Source organism: Bufo bufo, chromosome 5, assembly GCF_905171765.1.
Source record: "Bufo bufo chromosome 5, aBufBuf1.1, whole genome shotgun sequence".
NCBI lineage: Eukaryota > Metazoa > Chordata > Amphibia > Anura > Bufonidae > Bufo > Bufo bufo.
Genome location: NC_053393.1, coordinates 413838799 through 413856597, shown reverse-complemented (window position 1 = coordinate 413856597; position 17799 = coordinate 413838799). Strand labels below are relative to the sequence as shown.

Here is a 17799-nt window from a genome sequence, read left to right as displayed (position 1 = left end):
TCCCACTAGATGGAAGCCTCCGTGTGCACTAGTGTAGCTGAGAGCAGCGAGCCGTCACATGAAGAATAGTGGGCGATCAGGAAAATAATTGCAATGAACTGTTCTGTAAATGACAGTAGAGGAGGAGGCGGCTTCTTATGGGTAGACTATAAAAACACTTGAGGTTGGAGGAAAATCTGTCAGGATCAGAAGAGTGGCTTGAGGGGCATATGAGGCGACCAGATTACGTGCACTGTATGTATAGCTTCACGTTTTCCCATATTCTCACTCACAGACCTTGTTTGATAACCAGAAAAATGCAGCAGCTAAGGAAGAAAGTGAAAGCAATAGCAATAACAAGAATGACGCCAAGAAGATGTCCGTGGAGAGGGTCTACCAGAAGAAGACACAGCTTGAACACATCCTCCTGCGTCCGGATACATACATCGGATCTGTGGAGCCAGTCACACAGGTGAATGAAATAAACTATAGAAACTATTCTGATAAGTTACCCTGTGGCCACATTCAATTTGGGCTGAAGAGCTGTGTGAATTAGCGCTCATTCACACGACCATATGGCTGCCGTGCCCATGCTGCGTACCACAAATGGCACTCTGCAAAACACGGATACCGGCCGTGTGAACTCGTGGGGATGCGAATTAAGGGACTTCTATACATTTACATAAGCATTATTATTTAATTTTAAGAATTCATCGAAGCCCTTTATAAAACTGCCCACTGTCCCTGCTGTGACCACGTCCTGAGACAGACTATTCCACAGAGTCACAGCTCTTACTGTAAAGAAGCTTTCTTCTCCAGGCAGAGGCATTGCCCCCTGGTCTTTCGAGGGGATTTTACAAGGTACAGCTTTTTATCATATTTTTTGTACCAGAGAGAACTCCTTTTAAAATGCAGACACGGCAACAATCAGCCGATCTCTGTGCACTCTTAGCAGTATTCAAAAGACATAACTGAAATGGAGCAGTGGTACAGAGGTACTTCAAGATGGATGTGTTTAGGAATACTTAGAGAGGGATATTGACAAAGCAGAAATTAAAGATACTACAAAGTGGAGCAGAGCAACCCTTAACTACAGATCCCCACCCAATCTTAAAGATATTGTCTGAGAAATTTTAAAATTGGCCTATAAGCAAAAATATTATAAAATAATAAAAACCCATACTTACTTTATAAATCTCTAGGCGCTTCAGTTCCTTTGGGTCTGTCGGAAAGTGATGAGATCCCATTGTTCTCCAAGTGACCGGTGCAGCCAATCAACTGTCCTCTTTCTCCTCTGAGCCTCCTCTTCTTCTCCTCCCTCCTGCACTGGTTATTGGTGGGTGAGACAGAATATCAGCTCACTGAGGGATCAGGTTACATGCTGCCCATAGAGGCCTATAGAGAAGGACAGGCGAGAAAGAGTAGCAGCTGCTGGAGGAAGACATAGGCACAGACACACACAGACCGTTTTCCTGTGTCACCTCGGTGCTGGATTCACGGCAACGTGGCTCTGTACTGCTGTATAATATTGTCCTTGCTGCTGCTGGGTCTTAGGATGTGCTACAGAGACTTAGGGGTGTATCATCTCCTCTTTTCTGTGTGCACTTGTGGGGAGACAGTTCTATTAGGGTGCGTCAGTAAGCAATGATGGGGCCACCCATCCCAAGGGAAGTGATTCTGAGGATGTAAGTGAATTTCTGTACCTCCACTTCACCACTCTAGTAATTCATACACCTGCTCTGTGATCCTGCTATCTGAATGTAAATCCTCAGTGATGCCTGTATTTTCTTCAGCATCGTTGGTAATGCATTGAAGAGCTGTTGTCGCTCAAAGGGATCTGAAGTGTTAAGTGACATGGTAATCATTAGTATTCTCTGCGGGGTGCTTCATTTTATGCAGTGTTTTTATTGTTAATGAGTGAAGTCGCTGCAGCCGGCCGTCGGTGAAGGTAATTGTCACAAGGGTCGTGCAGGAGAAGGATCATTATTGGCTCCATAAAAGTCTGGAGCATCTCTGGCTTGTCGTGTCAGTATATGTACTTCCTTCTCTGAGACTTGTAAGAAAATGTGTTAACAGCCCATTGAACACGCTGTGGGATAATAAAGGGTCACACCATTTAGGATTATGCCATGATTAAAGCAATACTGTAATTATTTCATTTTAAATCTATCCCAATTCTGTGTCTAGGCAATGTGGGTTTTCGATGAAGACATCGGGATGAATTGCCGGGACGTTACCTATGTACCAGGATTATATAAAATTTTTGATGAAATTCTGGGTGAGTTGTGTGGCGTTACATATGTTATGTCTATGTTTTTAGAGATGGTAAAGGTGTAATTGCTGTTTCATTTAGGGCTCATGCACACAAATGTATTTTCTTTCCGTGTCCTTTTCCGTGTCCGTGTTTTTTTTTGTTTGTTTTTTGAGGACCGTATGCAGAACCATTCATTTCAATGGGTCCGCCCAAAAAAACGGAAGTTACTGTGTGCATTCGATTTCCGTATTTCTGTTCTGCAAAATAATAGAACATGTTCTATTATTGTCCGTATTACGGACAACGATAGTACTGTTCTATTAGGGGCCAGCTGTTCCATTCCGAAAAAATACGAAATGCACACGGACGACGTCCGTATTTTTGGCGGATCAGTTTTTTGCGGACCGCAAAATACATATGCTCGTGTGCATGAGCCCTTAAAGGGGTGGTTTAGTTTAAAAGACTCAGTTTCCTACGCCCTATTAGGTAACCCTGACTTAATACAGGGGTCTTCTGTTTAGGATTCTCTGGCCGGTATGTTACAAAGAGCGTCCTTTATTGTAAGCACGTGGACTCTGTTGCAGTATACCACGCATCTTACTTGATATGCCGTACGGCTAGACGACTGTAGACCGTTCTATGACTATTACTGGAGTAACAAGTAGCGTATCGGGTTTTAATGAGCAATATTTACTGCCTGTTCATTTTCTTGGTTGGCTTGAAACTAATTTTCTTTTCATTTTACAGTCAATGCAGCCGATAATAAACAGAGGGATAAAAACATGAGCTGCATTAAAATTTCGATTGATCCGTAAGTAAAAAACAAATATCTTTCTATTCTGTCCGTTAATTATTGCTAGTTCTCTCTAGTTTGTTTTATAGGGAATCTGACTGCGCCAAGGGAAGCCTTTACTATTTTAATAGGTTTCATGTTTTTTCCTTCAGTTTTCCTATTTTTTTATGCACACAAGTGTGCAGATAGTGTGTATTTAACTTTAGAGATAATTTCTTCATAAATCACTAGTCCTTGATTGTGTTATATTTAATTATGTAAAACCTGCATCAATGCTTTAAAATGGAATCTGTCACCATGATCCAGGACTACAGGACTATTATCTGAGGTAACACATGAGTCGTGCTGCACATAAGGAGTCCACATCACCATTTTTTATTTTCCTACTGTCCCCCCCCCCACCTTTCCCCAATCACCCACTGTCGGCACTCAGAGCTGTGCTGAAATACACAGTCAGGACTGTTGTGCAGTGCCAACATATTGCAGAGGGTTCTGTTCCGCACCGTATCTCCGGATTTGCGGACCTATTCAAGTGAATGGGTCCGCATCCGTGATGTGGAATGCACACGGCCTGTGCCCTGTGTATTGCGGAACCACCATATGCGGCCCACAATACGGCCACAGGAGCGCAACGGCTGTGTGCAAGAGGCCTAAGGCTGTTTTCACATACACTTCTTTTTTTTTTTTATTATTGGCCAAAAACACTGCAGCCAGCTGTTACATTGACATCTGTAGTGAAATCTAAAACATACTGTATACAAAACATTTTAGTTTGTGGTGTTTTTTGGGATCAGTTGGTTTTCGTTTTTTCCAACAAACCGCATAACAAAATAAAAACATTAATAATGGCAAAACGAGCTGCATAGTATAGCTTATTAAAGGACCTCTTAAAGGGCTTCTGTCACCCCACAAGTCTTTTTTTTTTTTTTTTTTTTGGATAGTTACATTCCTTATAGCGCGATATAGGAGAATATAATCTTGTCTTTTACTTTCATGCCGCCGTTTCTTTAGAAAACGAAGTTTTATAATATGTAAATCCGGTCTCTACCAGCAAGTAGGGCGTCTACTTGCTGGTAGCCGCAGCAGAAAACCGCCCCCTCGCCGTGTTGATTGACAGGGCCAGCCGTGATCTCCTCCTCCGGCCGGCCCTGTCAGTATTAAAAAAATTGCGCGCCTCTGTTCATTCGGCGCAGGCGCTCTGAGATGAGGAGGCTCGTCTCCTCAGAACTCCCTCAGTGACCGGATTTACATCTAAAGAAACGGCCGCATGAAAGTAAGTGACAAGATTATATTCTCCTATATCGCGCTATAAGGAATGTAACTATCCAAAAAAAAAAAAAAAAAACTTTTGTGGGGTGACAGAAGCCCTTTAAAGGCATATCTAAGTATCTGTGTCCAATCCATCTGTTTTGGGCGATTTTTGCCCTCACTCGTGGAGGTAATATTTCAGGTTTAAAATTTTAATGTTTGTGACTGTAAATGGTTGAAATCCACCCTGCTTTTGTGGACCACTGTAGTCCTGCATTCTTCCCACGATCACATGGTGCTCGGGGTGTGGTGGTTTTACACCTGCCGATTTTTCGGCAGATGACCCATAACAAGCACATTTCTAAATGACTGCTGCTGACTCGCTTTCTTCATCAGCCCTATAGAAGTGAATGGAGGGGTGGACCAATATGAGCCTTCATTTATGGGTTTTCAAACAAGTGATTATTCTCCCAAACCTTTAATATTTTGCCTTGTTTCACAGGGACTCCAATATCATTAGTATTTGGAACAATGGCAAAGGAATTCCAGTGGTAGAACATAAAGTAGAGAAGGTCTATGTCCCTGCGCTGATATTTGGCCAGCTATTAACTTCCAGCAACTACGATGATGAGGAGAAAAAAGTTACAGGCAAGTTTACAGTTTTCTGTATAGGAAAAATTAAATTTCTGTTTATGAATGAGCCATATTATTTGGATTCAGCCGATTCAGTGCTCTTAGGGAAGGTGGGGACGCTGTCACAGGGTTTTATTGTGTAGTGTTCACACTTTGCAGGTTTCTCTTTTCATGTTTTGTTTTTTTGCAGGTGGCCGTAATGGTTATGGTGCGAAACTTTGCAATATATTCAGTACAAAATTCACAGTGGAAACTGCCTGCAAAGAATACAAACACAGCTTTAAACAGGTTTGTATTTAGGCCTGGAGTCTGTGGCAAGTATTTTTCACACCCATAGAGTCTTTAATCAAGGGGTTGTTTGCTCGGGAGGTTCCATTTTTGTTGGTCACTTGATAAACTGATCACAGGAAGTTAGTCCCAATCAGCTATGATCTGTGGGAAAATCTGATGGCATTTATTCAAGGGGTTCTCAGAGGTATCCCATATTGATGACCTATCCTCAGGATAGGTCATCAATATCAGATTGGCGGGGGTCTGATACCTGGCACCCCCGCTGATCAGCTGTATGAGGAGACGGCGCACACATGCCATCTCCCTTCTCTCTTCCTGTTCGCTGCTGCTTTGCCATAAACAGCAATGGTGAGAAGGGGGACGGCGCGCGCTGCGCGCTTTCTCCTCATACAGCAATCGGTGGGGGTGCCGGGTGTCAGACCCCCGCCAATCTGACAATCTGATATTGATGACTTATCAATATAAGGCTACTTTCAGACTAGCGTTCAGAGAGGATCCGTCTGGTGTCTGCACAGACGGATCCTCTCCTATAATGCAGACGTTTGGATCCGTTCCGTCTGCATTAGAATTTTTTTCTAAACTATAAGTCTGAAAGTTGTTCAGACGGATCCGTCCAGACTTTACATTGAAAGTCAATGGGGGACGGATCCGTTTGAAAATTGAGCCATATTGTGTCAACTTCAAACGGATCCGTCCCCATTGACTTACATTGTAAGTTTGGACGGATCCGTTTGCCTCCGCACGGCCAGGCGGACACCCGAACGCTGCAAGCAGCGTTCAGGTGTCCGCTTGCTGAGCGGAGGCTGAACGCTGCCTGACTGATGCATTCTGGACGGATGCGTTCGGGGCCGCTTGTGAGACCCTTCAAACGGAGCTCACAAGCGGAGCCCCGACGCTAGTGTGAAAGTAGCCTAAGAGAGCCCGTAGAACCCCTTTCAGTTCTCCTGGAGCACATCTCCTGTGTGTGTACTGCGCAGAAGTGATAGGTCCTCCAATGTGAGATGAGCTCCACTTTGTAACACCGTCCCAGGGTTTGTCTCATGAAGACAACACCTTCAGAAGCTGGCATGGCATCCAGCTGATCACAGTGCATCTGTATTTTCTCTCACTCTGCAATCAGATCTTATACTTGTAAGCCACAGGCAGCCACATGAATGTTATGTGCGGATGCCCTGGGTCAGTCAGCATGAATCCACCAAAACGTATTGTGTTATTTTAGGATGGACAGTACTATACATAATCTCGCTTCCCCAACAGAGCTACATTTCTTACTCATTTTCTTACCCCTTATAACTGTCTCTTATTTCCTATAGAATTGAATGACTTTAAGATTAGCAGCACTCCTAATAAATTGCTGTCACCCTGTTTTAATGTTCAAAGCTTTGGTCTGATCAGAAAGCCTTCACTTTTCACTGGTGTCATTGTGCTGTCAGCAGGGATCAGCACGCTTCACCACTGCAGCTGCTGTGAAACTACAACTCCCAGCATACACGCTATCTCAGCTGTAGTTTCAGAACGGCTGGAGTGCCGGAGGCTGCCGATCCCTGGTCTAGAGTGTGCAATCTATGAGGAAATAGGAGGGACACAAAAGATTAAATAATGGTCCAGTCATCTTTCCTAAAAGAAGGTAGTACAGATAAAACTGCAGCCAGTATCTGTTTCTGTACCGATATGGAATGAGGGGAATCAGGTTCTGAGAAATAGCGAATAAAGGGGTAAAGGGAGGGACTGTACGTGCTGGGGTCTTCAGTCCTTTTTATGTCTATGAATAACATGAGATTACATGGTCAGCACACTAACGGGTCTGTTTTTTCCTTAAGACCTGGATGAACAATATGCAAAAGACCACAGAACCGAAGATCAAGCACTTTGATGGGGATGACTACACGTGTATCACATTCCAGCCAGATTTATCAAAATTCAAAATGGAGAAGCTAGACAAGGATACCGTGGCTTTCCTAACCAGACGGGCTTATGACGTCGCTGGCTCCTGTAAAGGCGTTCGAGTCATGCTAAATGGAAAAAAACTTCCTGTAAGTTGGATAAAGTGAGTTTAGATTGTAAACCTGTTGGGTTAGCTACGGCTTCCCATTAATTGTCACTTGGTTTTACAGGTGAATGGTTTCCGCAGTTACGTAGATCTTTACGTAAAGGAGAAACTGGATGAGACTGGTGTAGCACTGAAAGTTATCCATGAAGTTGTGAACGAGCGGTGGGATGTGTGTCTCACCCTGAGTGAAAAAGGCTTTCAGCAGATCAGTTTTGTAAATAGTATAGCTACCACAAAGGTAAGTGTGCATTGGTGCACCTGGATCTTTTAGATATGAATATTGTTTTATTAAACTCATGGGGGATTTATTAAGACTGACACTTCATAAGTGATCAACATTTAAGAGTCTGTGTGTAATAAAATCTACACCAGCAATGGGTGAGTTTCTGGCATAAGTTATGATAAATCAGTTGTGCTGCAAAAGGCCACACCCCCTCCCCCAAAGCCCCTTCCTACTTTTTCAAAACTGACGAAAGCGGCATGAAATTTAAGTCACCATTTTTTGCTTGTGTAACAAATTGTCACTTTTGTATGCCATGATGCAGCCTCTGATCAATTGCTTACATATCAATTTATGATATGTCTAACTGGCCTCACCTTTTAAAGAGGACCTTTCACAACTCCTGACATGCCTGTTTTAATAGCTTCATGCATTCCCCATGTAATAGCATACCCCCCCCCTCCCCCCCCCCAACTGGTTACCTCCCCTCTGTACCCTTACTGCAGACTGCTAGCAATTCAGTCATAACTTCTAGTAGAAATAATAATGGAATGGCAGAACATAGAGACATAAAAATAGAAGCCCCAGAATTATTGTTACATGGGGAATGTATGTCAGGAGAGGTGAAAGGTCCTCTTTAAAGGGAACCTGTCACCTGGATTTTGGGTATAAAGCCCAGGACATGGGTTGCTAGATGGCCGCTAGCACATCCACAATACCCAGTCCCCATAGCTCTGTGTGCTTTTATTGTGTAAAAAAAAACGATTTGATACATATGCAAATTAACCTGAGATTAGTCCTATATGTGAGATGAGTCAGAGACAGGACTCATCTCAGGTTAATTTGCATATGTATCAAATCGGTTTTTTTTACAGGATAAAAGCACACAGAGCTATGGGGACTGGGTATTGCGGATGTGCTGGCAGCCATCTAGCAACCCATGTCCTCAGCTCTATACACAAAATCCTGGTGATAGGTTCCATTTAAGTTGTGTTACACCAGATTGCTTGTGGTCCTAGTTTTTTTGTTCTTGTTTTGTTTTTAATACTTCATACACTTTCTGGCAATTCTGGAAATATGCCTTTGAGGATTAGTTATCTATTCTGTGTTCTAAGAGATGCTCCAGCCACTGCTCAGACAGCTTACCTATGTCTTATGATGCAGGGTGGTAGACACGTCGATTATGTAGTGGATCAGATCGTATCTAAACTTATTGAAGTTGTGAAGAAAAAGAACAAAGCTGGAGTTTCTGTGAAGCCATTCCAGGTACTAATATGTTTTATGGATTATATCAACTATTTGTATTTTCATTGCTTTTTACTACTCCAGCTAATCATGTTGAAGATGCAACAATAAATGCCCTTCCTCCTCTCTGGACATTTCTGTTTTAGTAATTACAATATTTTTCGGACTATAAGACGCACTAAATACGTAGAAGGGATTTTATTTTTGCAATTTTTCAATGGAAAAAAAGCTATACTTTTTTTTTTTTTTTTTTTTTACTTGGAATTATTTTTATTTAATGAGACTTTTTAAAAACTTTTTACTTGTTTCACAAGGAGACTTGAATGGAATATTATACTGTCAGTGCTATACTGACTGTTACCAGCAGACTGCACCAGAGTGGCCCAGCCTGATGGATATACACTGCAGGCAGGCCTGGAGCCTTCATTGGGCCCCAGGCTGCCATACCAAGACATCAGTACTCCATAATCTCATTAATTTAGAGTTTTATCCCTCTAAACCACTTAGATGCCACGGTTGCTACTGACCATGGATTCTAAGGGGTTAAATGTCCCGAGCTTCTGCAGGTCCACGCCATTAGAGCAGGAGCGCGACTTTCAGAGACCCATGCAGCACTTAGACTTTGCTGTAAAAAGGCATATGGATGGTCCCTAACAGATTCTGAGAAACTAACTTGATTCTATAGTATACTAACTTTACAGTCTCGCACGTGACAGATTTTTATGTATTGTCTGCCTCAATTGTTTTGTTTTGTTTTCCCCCCCAGGTGAAGAATCACGTATGGGTCTTTGTCAATTGTTTGATTGAGAACCCCACCTTTGACTCTCAGACAAAGGAGAACATGACCCTGCAAGCAAAAAGTTTTGGCTCAAAGTGCCCGCTTTCTGAGAAATTTGCAAAAGCAGTGAGTGTGTCTAAACTTCTATTGTCTTGTCTTGTCGGCTGTGGTGGAAATCAGCTCTTCATACGCTGGTTTTTGGACTACCTCTGACCATGCAGCTAGGCTATTATTACTGATCACGTGGGGCTGATTTGCAGACACCATGAGGAAAATAGCCAGTAAGCATTAGCCATTGCAAGTGACTAATGCAGTCACTGGATGTACCCTTTTTAATATTTTGTTCTTTTTTTTTTGTCCCCAAAACTATTATTGACAACAAGTTAACAGTGTGTTAGGGTACTTTCACACTAGCGTTATTCTTTTCCGGTATTGAGTTCCGTCCTAGGGGCTCAATACCGGAAAAAAATGATCAGTTTAATCATAATGCATTCTGAATGGAGAGCAATCTGTTCAGGATGCATCAGTTCAGTCCCTCTTACGGTATTTGGCCAGAGAAAATCCTGCAGCATGCTGCAGTATTTTCTCCGTCAAAATTCCAGAAGACTTGCAGGAATGCCAGCATTAATTTCTATTGAAATGTATTGGTGCCGGATCCAGCATTAAAATTGCCGCATTGGTCTGCGCAGACCTTTTAAAAATGTGAAAATAATAAATACCGGATCAGTTTTTCCGGATGACACCGGTGAGACTGATCCGGTATTTCACTGCATTTGTCAGAATGACAGATGCGGATCAGTCTACAAATGATATCAGTTTGCATACGGATTTCCGGATCCGACAGGCAGTTCCGGCGACGGAACTGCCTGCCGAATCCTCACAACGCAAGTGTGAAAGTAGCTTTACAGTTTTTTTTGTGTTTTGTTTTTTTTCCTTCTAATTTTTTGAGCTTTTTTGTTTGCTTTGTTTGCTTAGGCTTCAAATTGTGGCATAGTGGAGAGCATTTTAAATTGGGTCAAATTTAAGGCTCAGATACAGCTAAATAAGAAGTGTTCTTCTGTGAAGCACAGCAAAATTAAAGGCATTCCCAAATTGGATGATGCAAACGATGCTGGTAAGTCTTGTATGTGCCCATACTGTAGGACTGCTGTAACTATACACTTGATCATTTACACAACTTTAATGGGATTGCACAAAACAAAACACATTTTCATCTGCAATCTGTTTGGAAGAAAATGCTCCTTACTGGTACATAATTGTGATGTTGTTCCCTGCTGTTCCTTCCATTCCCTATTATAACCTCCACCTATTAAGTCCGATACTGGTGAGATGTCGGTCATAATGCACAGATTTTTATTGTCCATACAATAGCAGGAATTACTCCACTGCAGTGTGAAGCATTGGGGTGGATAAAGCAGTAACCTGATCCTATAATGTGAGACAGATGTCCGATTCTGGATGGACACTGCTGCTAAGATGTTGTGTTTAAGCCTTTGCTCTTTACGAATGGTGCACAGTTGAAAAACAGCCAGTGCTTAGAGTACTTATGTCCCCCACTTGTTTTTACTGTGAAGGGGCAGAAGCACTTGTTTCTGGGTGTCTCTCTTCGGAAAGACGAACGTGTATTGTAAGGACTGTAGTGACTTGCCTTTTATCTAGTGACTTGAGCTGGGCTTCTCATTTCTTCCCACTTTTCTTAGGTGGTAAACATTCCTTGGACTGCACTCTAATTCTGACTGAAGGAGACTCTGCCAAATCTCTGGCTGTGTCTGGACTGGGTGTTATTGGTCGTGACAGATATGGCGTGTTCCCTCTCCGTGGAAAAATCCTCAATGTTCGAGAAGCTTCTCACAAACAGGTGAGTGTATATTTTTCGGTAAGCATAAAATATATATCGCTCCTTACCGTAGCGTAGGAACCTCCAGGGTGTGGAATCAAATTATGGTATCTCTGCTCTGTCTGGTTTGCAGAAATTTTAAAGAGGTTAACCATGAAACGACAATGATGACCTATCTTCATGATAGGTCATCATTATCAGATCGGCGAGGGTTTGAGTCCCGGCACCCCTGCTGATCAGCTGTGTCAGGGAGCCCACGCCCTTCCTGAGCTTTTGGGGAGCGAATCCGGCTCCTAGCAGCTCTCCAAGCACAGGGCTGTATATGATATAACGGCTGTGCTTGGCATTGCAGCTCAGCCCCATTCACTTCAGTAGGCTGAGCTGCAATGCCTCACAGAGCGCCTGACCTCTTCTAACAGCTGATGGGTGGGGGTCCCGGGTATCAGACCCCCCAGCCAACCTGTTATTGATGACCTATCCTGAGGATAGATCATCAATATGTATTATTGGATAACCCCTTTTAAGATTATCTTTCAGTATTGTGCCAGATTTAGAGAATTCCTCAATTATCAGATGCAGTAAAAGTTTTTTTAATAAGCCATATGTATAGTTTGAATATTGAATGCTGTTAAATGAGCAGCTTCTAACCTTTTGACACCTGGCACGTGTGTCCATAAATTGAAACAACAATGTTGATAGAGGTCCAATAATTAGATAATACTGGACTGTTTTGTGTGGTCGTAGAAAAATATAGAAAGGCTTATTAAGTCTATAAATATATTGTTGAAACACAATCTACTAATATTATTATCAAAGGTTTCTAACTGGTTTTCTAGATTCTTGGTTGCCATATTAAGGCATTTATGTATCAGTGGATTTTAATAAAGTTCTATTTAATAAATTCCCATTCTGATGAACTATTCTGTAAAATGTGTTCTTTTACAATGGATCGTGACCTTTGAATGTGACTCTTTTGTATAATACTGGTGTAATATTCTAGGTTTGCTATGATTAACATCTTTGAATATGCAAAATGAATCTTGGTTTATAGTCTTTCTCTTTCCATTTCTCATCAGATTATGGAGAATGCAGAAATCAACAATATTATTAAAATTGTTGGCCTCCAATATAAGAAAAGCTATGATGATCAGGAGTCCCTTAAGTCTTTGCGTTATGGAAAGATCATGATTATGACTGATCAGGTAAATATTAGTGAACCATCACTCACAAATGGATTACTGCTAAGGCTACTTTCACACTAGCGTTTTTTGCGGATCCGTCATGGATCTGCAAAAACGCTTCCATTACAATAATACAACCGCATGCATCCGTCATGAGCGGATCCGGTTGTATTATGTCTTAAATAGCCATTCATTCGTATCAGAGAAAACGGATCCGTCCCCATTGACTAACATTGTGTGTCAGGACGGATCTGTCTTGCTCCGCACCACATCGCGGACAGAAAAACGTTGCTTGCAGTGTTTTTCTGTCTGCAATGTTTTTTTCTGTCCGCGATGGGGGCGCAACCAAACGGAATGGAATGCATTTTGGTGCACTCCTTTTCGTTCAGTTCAGTTTTGTCCCCATTGACAATGAATGGGGACAAAACTGAAGCGTTTTCTTCCGCTATTGAGATCCTATGACTGATCTCAATAGCGGAATAGAAAATGCTGGTGTGAAAATAGCCTAACTTTTGCTGTTGATTGTACCTAATCCATTTAAACCCCTGTACATTCAGAGTAGTGATGATAGGCTTGGTTCCTTTTTGGGCTCTTGCCTTACACTGTAATACCGCACGTGCGCCATAGATTCTGTAATTGCTGCACGCACATCTCCTTTGTGTTATCGCACTGCCGAGATAATCTTGGCAGCAGGAAAACCTGAAGGGGTGTACTGCGCATGCACAGAATTACAGAATTTGTAGCTCATGGACAGGATTCCAGGGCCAGGAAAGAATGCCATGAATATGCCTGGACATGGCAGTCAAGTGTCAAAGTGGGGAAAGCGGAGGAGTTGTGCTGCACCGAGGCCTAATTAGCATAACTGCTAAAGTACTACAGATTTGTGCAATAAAGGTAAAGGTTTTAAATTTCTCAGATGTCATTTTAATCAGCCATATCAACCCTACCAGTCGCTATGCCTGCTTATGGTTGAGCCTGCTGACACGTCTTCACTTCCATTGTACTTTACATTTTAAGTACAGATTCTGCAACTGAAATTTGGCAGCGATTTACATGAATCTAGTTTTATAGACTTCTGCATGGTTTGTAAAAGCGGTTGCTCGTTCCAGTCCTATGTGATCTCTTCCATGAATCTTATTTCTTTAAACAGGATCAAGATGGCTCCCACATTAAAGGTTTATTAATAAATTTTTTCCATCACAACTGGCCGTCTCTGTTGAAACACAATTTTCTAGAGGAGTTTATTACCCCAATTGTTAAGGTACACAGTAAAACCCTTGTTTCCATCTTAGTAGTCATTCTTCTTGTTGGGGCACCTTTAACTAGTGAATGTCTTTGTTTTGCAAGGCGTCGAAAAATAAGCAAGAGGTGGCATTCTACAGTATTCCCGAGTTTGATGAATGGAAAAAACAAATAGAAAACCAGAAAATATGGAAGATAAAGTACTACAAAGGTGTGTATGGTCTGTGAGACTAGTATCAGGAAATGTCATCTAGATACATACTTTATATGTCCCTTATTTCTAAAAACATATTTAACGCACCCAAAGTACGTTAAAAAAATGTTCACAATAAAGGTAGGTTCACGCAGAGGATTTGGTAAGCGACGGCAGAAACCACAGCGCAGCGTTTTTTCAAAGCAGATCCGCTCTAGTTAGAATGGAGCTAAACCGCAAGCAGGCTCCCATGAGTGTCAAAAACCCTAGGCTTCATGAACTGCGCAGCATCCTCCCATTGAAAACAGTGGTAGGCGGTTTCAGCAAAGATTCAGCCCGGTTTTCGGCATTGAATCCACTCTGAAACTAGGGTTGTTTCGATACAAAAATTTTGATTGTTTCGATACCATAAAAAAGTATTGCGATACTCGATACCATTCGGTACCACACGAAAAAAAAACGCCAAAAAAGGCTGCGTGCATTCCGCATTTTATGGAATGTCCAGCCCATAATAGAACAGTCCGATCCTATTTTTTGGGGGGACAAGGTGACTAAAACAAAATGGCGAATTGTGCAGTTTTTATTTATTTTATTTTTTTCTGTTGCGGCGTTCACCGCATGGGTCATTTTTATATTTGAATAGTTTGAACTTTTCGGACGTGGCGATATGTAATATTTATTTATTGTTTATATATTTTATATGTAAAATTGACAAAGGGGGTATTTATACTTAATATTTTTTTTTTTTATTTTTTTTTTTTTTACTTTTTATTTAATAACTACCGTATTTCCCCCCCCCCCTTAAGATCTAGAACCTGGGATCTTTTAATCCCTTGTCCTATTCACCCTGATAGTTCTATTAGGGTGAATAGGACTTTACACTCTCCCTGCTGCTCTGTGCATAGTAGACACAGCAGTAGGGAGATTACCATGGCAGCCAGGGCTACAGTAGTGTCCTGGCTGCCATGGTAACCGATCGGAGCCCCAGGATTACACTGCTGGGGCTCCGAGAAGCTGCCACTGTACCCCCAATGAGGAGGAGGGGAGAGGGGACCCTGTGGCCACTGCCACCAATGATTTTAGTACTGGGGGGATGGGGTGCACTGTGCCACCAATGATTTTAATACTGGGGGGTTGAGGGGAGGGGGCACACTGCGTCACCAATGATAATTAGCATTTAATACAGGAGGTGGGTGCTACACCTGAGGGGTTAACTGCCGCTTATTGCAGCTTCCCGCCAGCACCCGCCTCCTGGATTTGTATTAAACGTTTACCTTCATTGGTGGCGCAGTGCGCCTGCCCCTCTCCTCTTTGGTGGCAGCAGTGGCACAGGGAGGAAGGAGTGCTTTCTTCTCCCCTGTGCTGCTGAGGAGAGCGCTGAGCGAGCTGAGAGCAGCCTTGTATCGAAAAAAGGCAAATCCTGGTATCAATGACGATACAGACAAAAAGAAACAACCCTATCTGAAACCCACAACCAAAATCCTAGATCTAGGAATATAACGTAATTTAAACTTCCCTGGTGGTGTACAGTGCCTTTGAAAAAGTATTCATACCCTTTGAACTTTTCCATAATTTTTTTTTTTTTTGTCATAGACCAACACAAAGTAGCCAGTATGTGTGAAGTGAAAAGAAAATGATACAAGTCTTTTGGGGTATGTCTCTACCAGCTTTCCACATAGAGGCTGACATTTTTGCCCATTCTTCTTTGCAAAATAGCTGAAGCTCAGTCAGATTGGATGGAGAGCGTCTGTAAACAGCAATTTTCAAGTGACCGATTCTCAATGGTATTTAGGTCTGGACTTTCACTGGGCCATTCTAAGACATGAATATGCTTTATTCTAAACCATTCCATTGTAGCTCTGGCTGTATGTTTAAGGCCTCTTTCACACGAGTTCCGCGCAGTTGCAATGTGTGAAGTGAATGGGTTTGTGCACATCATTTTTGCGTTGTGTGAGAACCACAGCATGTTCTATATTCTGCGTTTTTCACACAGCCTGGCCCCATAGAAGTGAATGGGGCTTCGGTCAAAAATGCATTGCATCTTGATTTATTCTGGATGCAGTACAGATGCAAAGCATTTTTCACTGATGGTTGCTAGGAGATGTGTATAAACCTTCAGGGTTTTTTTTCATGCGTGTGAAAAATGCGTCATAACGGATTGCACTGAAACACTGAACGCATTTACTGACAAAACTGACTGAACTTGCTTGCGAAATGATGAGTTTCACTGAACACATCCTGAATGCATTCTGACGTATCATTAGTGTGAAAGAGGTCTTAGGCCCCTTTCACACGGGCGAGTATTCCGCGCGGATGCGATGCGTGAGGTGAACGCATTGCACACGCACTAAATACCGACCTATTCATTTCTATGGGGCTGTTCAGATGAGCGGTGATTTTCACGCATCACTTATGCGTTGCGTGAAAATCGCAGCATGCTCTATATTCTGCGTTTTTCACGCAACGCAGGCCCCATAGAAGTGAATGGGGTTGCGTGAAAATCTCAAGCATCCGCAAGCAAGTGTGGATGCGGTGCGATTTTCACGCATGGTTGCTAGGTGACAGTCTATTCACTGTATTATTTTCCCTTATAACATGGTTATAAGGGAAAATAATAGCATTCTGAATACAGAATGCAAAGTAAAATAGCGCTGGAGGGGTTAAAAAAAAATTATAATAATTTAACTCACCTTAGTCTACTTGATCGCGTAGCCAGCATCTCTTCTCTCTCCTTTGTTGAATAGGACCTGTGGTGAGCATTAAGTACAGTTACAGGACCTTTGATGACGTCACTCCGGTCATCACATGGTACGTCACATGATCTTTTAGCATGGTGATGGATCATGTGATGACCGGAGTGACGTCATCAAAGGTCCTGTAACTGTACTTAATGCTCACCACAGGTCCTATTCAACAAAGGAGACAGAAGGAGATGCTGGGCTGCGATCAAGTGGACTAAGGTGAGTTAAAAAATTTTTTTATTTTTTTTTAACCCCTCCAGCGCTGTTTTACTTTGCATTCTGTATTCAGAATGCTATTATTTTCCCTTTATAACCATGTTATAAGGGAAAATAATACAATCTACAGAACATCGATCCCAAGCCTGAAATTCTGTGAAGAGATTTGGGTACCAAACATGCACGATTTTTTTCTCACGTGCGTGCAAAACGCATTACAATGTTTTGCACTCGCGCGGAAAAATCGTGGGTGTTCCCGCAACGCACGCGCACATTTTTCCGCAACGCCCGTGTGAAACCAGCCTTAGGGTCGTTGTCCTGCTGGAAGGTGAGCCCCAGTCTCAAGTTTTTTGCAGCCTCTACCAGGTTTTTCTCCAGGATTGCCCTGTATTTAGCTCCATCCATCTTCCCATCAACTCTGACCAGCTTCCCTGTCCCTGGTGAAGAAAAGCATCCCTACACCATGATGCTGCCACCACCATGATTCACGTTGGGGATGGTGTTCAGGGTGATGTGCAGTGTTAGTTTTCCACCTCACATGGTGTTTTGCATTTAGGCCAAAAAGTTCAACTTTGGTCTCCTCTGACCAGAGCACCTTCTTCCACGTTTCCTGTGTCCCTACTTGGCTCGTGGCAAACTGGGACGACTTATGGCTTTCTTTCAAAAATGACTTTCTTCTTGCTACTCTTCCATAAAGGCCAGATTTGTGGAGTACACAACTAATAGTCCTGTGGACAGATTCTCCCACCTGAGCTGTGGATCTCTGCAGCTTCCCCAGAGTGACCATGGGCCTCTTGCCTGCTTCTCTAATTAGTGCTCTCCTTTCCTGGGCTGTCAGTTTAGCTGGACAGACATGTCTCTGTAGGTTTTGCTTTGTAAGTTGTGCCATTGTACTTAT

General features: G+C 42.5%; 1 protein-coding gene across 3 annotated transcripts in view; it reads left to right on the top strand.

Moving 5' to 3' along the window:
* Positions 1 to 17799, top strand: part of TOP2B (DNA topoisomerase II beta) — a 93607-nt gene that overhangs the window by 20557 nt on the left and 55251 nt on the right. For 2 of the 3 annotated variants that reach the window (XR_005779184.1, XM_040433157.1), the window contains exons 2-15: positions 275 to 451; positions 2167 to 2257; positions 2981 to 3044; positions 4777 to 4922; positions 5098 to 5195; positions 7019 to 7231; positions 7313 to 7486; positions 8633 to 8734; positions 9480 to 9617; positions 10467 to 10605; positions 11192 to 11349; positions 12405 to 12530; positions 13660 to 13770; positions 13857 to 13962. Coding sequence is in view for 2 of the 3 variants with exons in the window: in XM_040433157.1 (XP_040289091.1) it covers positions 275 to 451; positions 2167 to 2257; positions 2981 to 3044; positions 4777 to 4922; positions 5098 to 5195; positions 7019 to 7231; positions 7313 to 7486; positions 8633 to 8734; positions 9480 to 9617; positions 10467 to 10605; positions 11192 to 11349; positions 12405 to 12530; positions 13660 to 13770; positions 13857 to 13962 (1843 nt within the window). In the remaining variant the exon portion in view is untranslated. The remainder of the gene's footprint in view (positions 1 to 274; positions 452 to 2166; positions 2258 to 2980; positions 3045 to 4776; positions 4923 to 5097; positions 5196 to 7018; positions 7232 to 7312; positions 7487 to 8632; positions 8735 to 9479; positions 9618 to 10466; positions 10606 to 11191; positions 11350 to 12404; positions 12531 to 13659; positions 13771 to 13856; positions 13963 to 17799) is intronic. The other variant, XM_040433158.1, reaches the window with a different exon arrangement.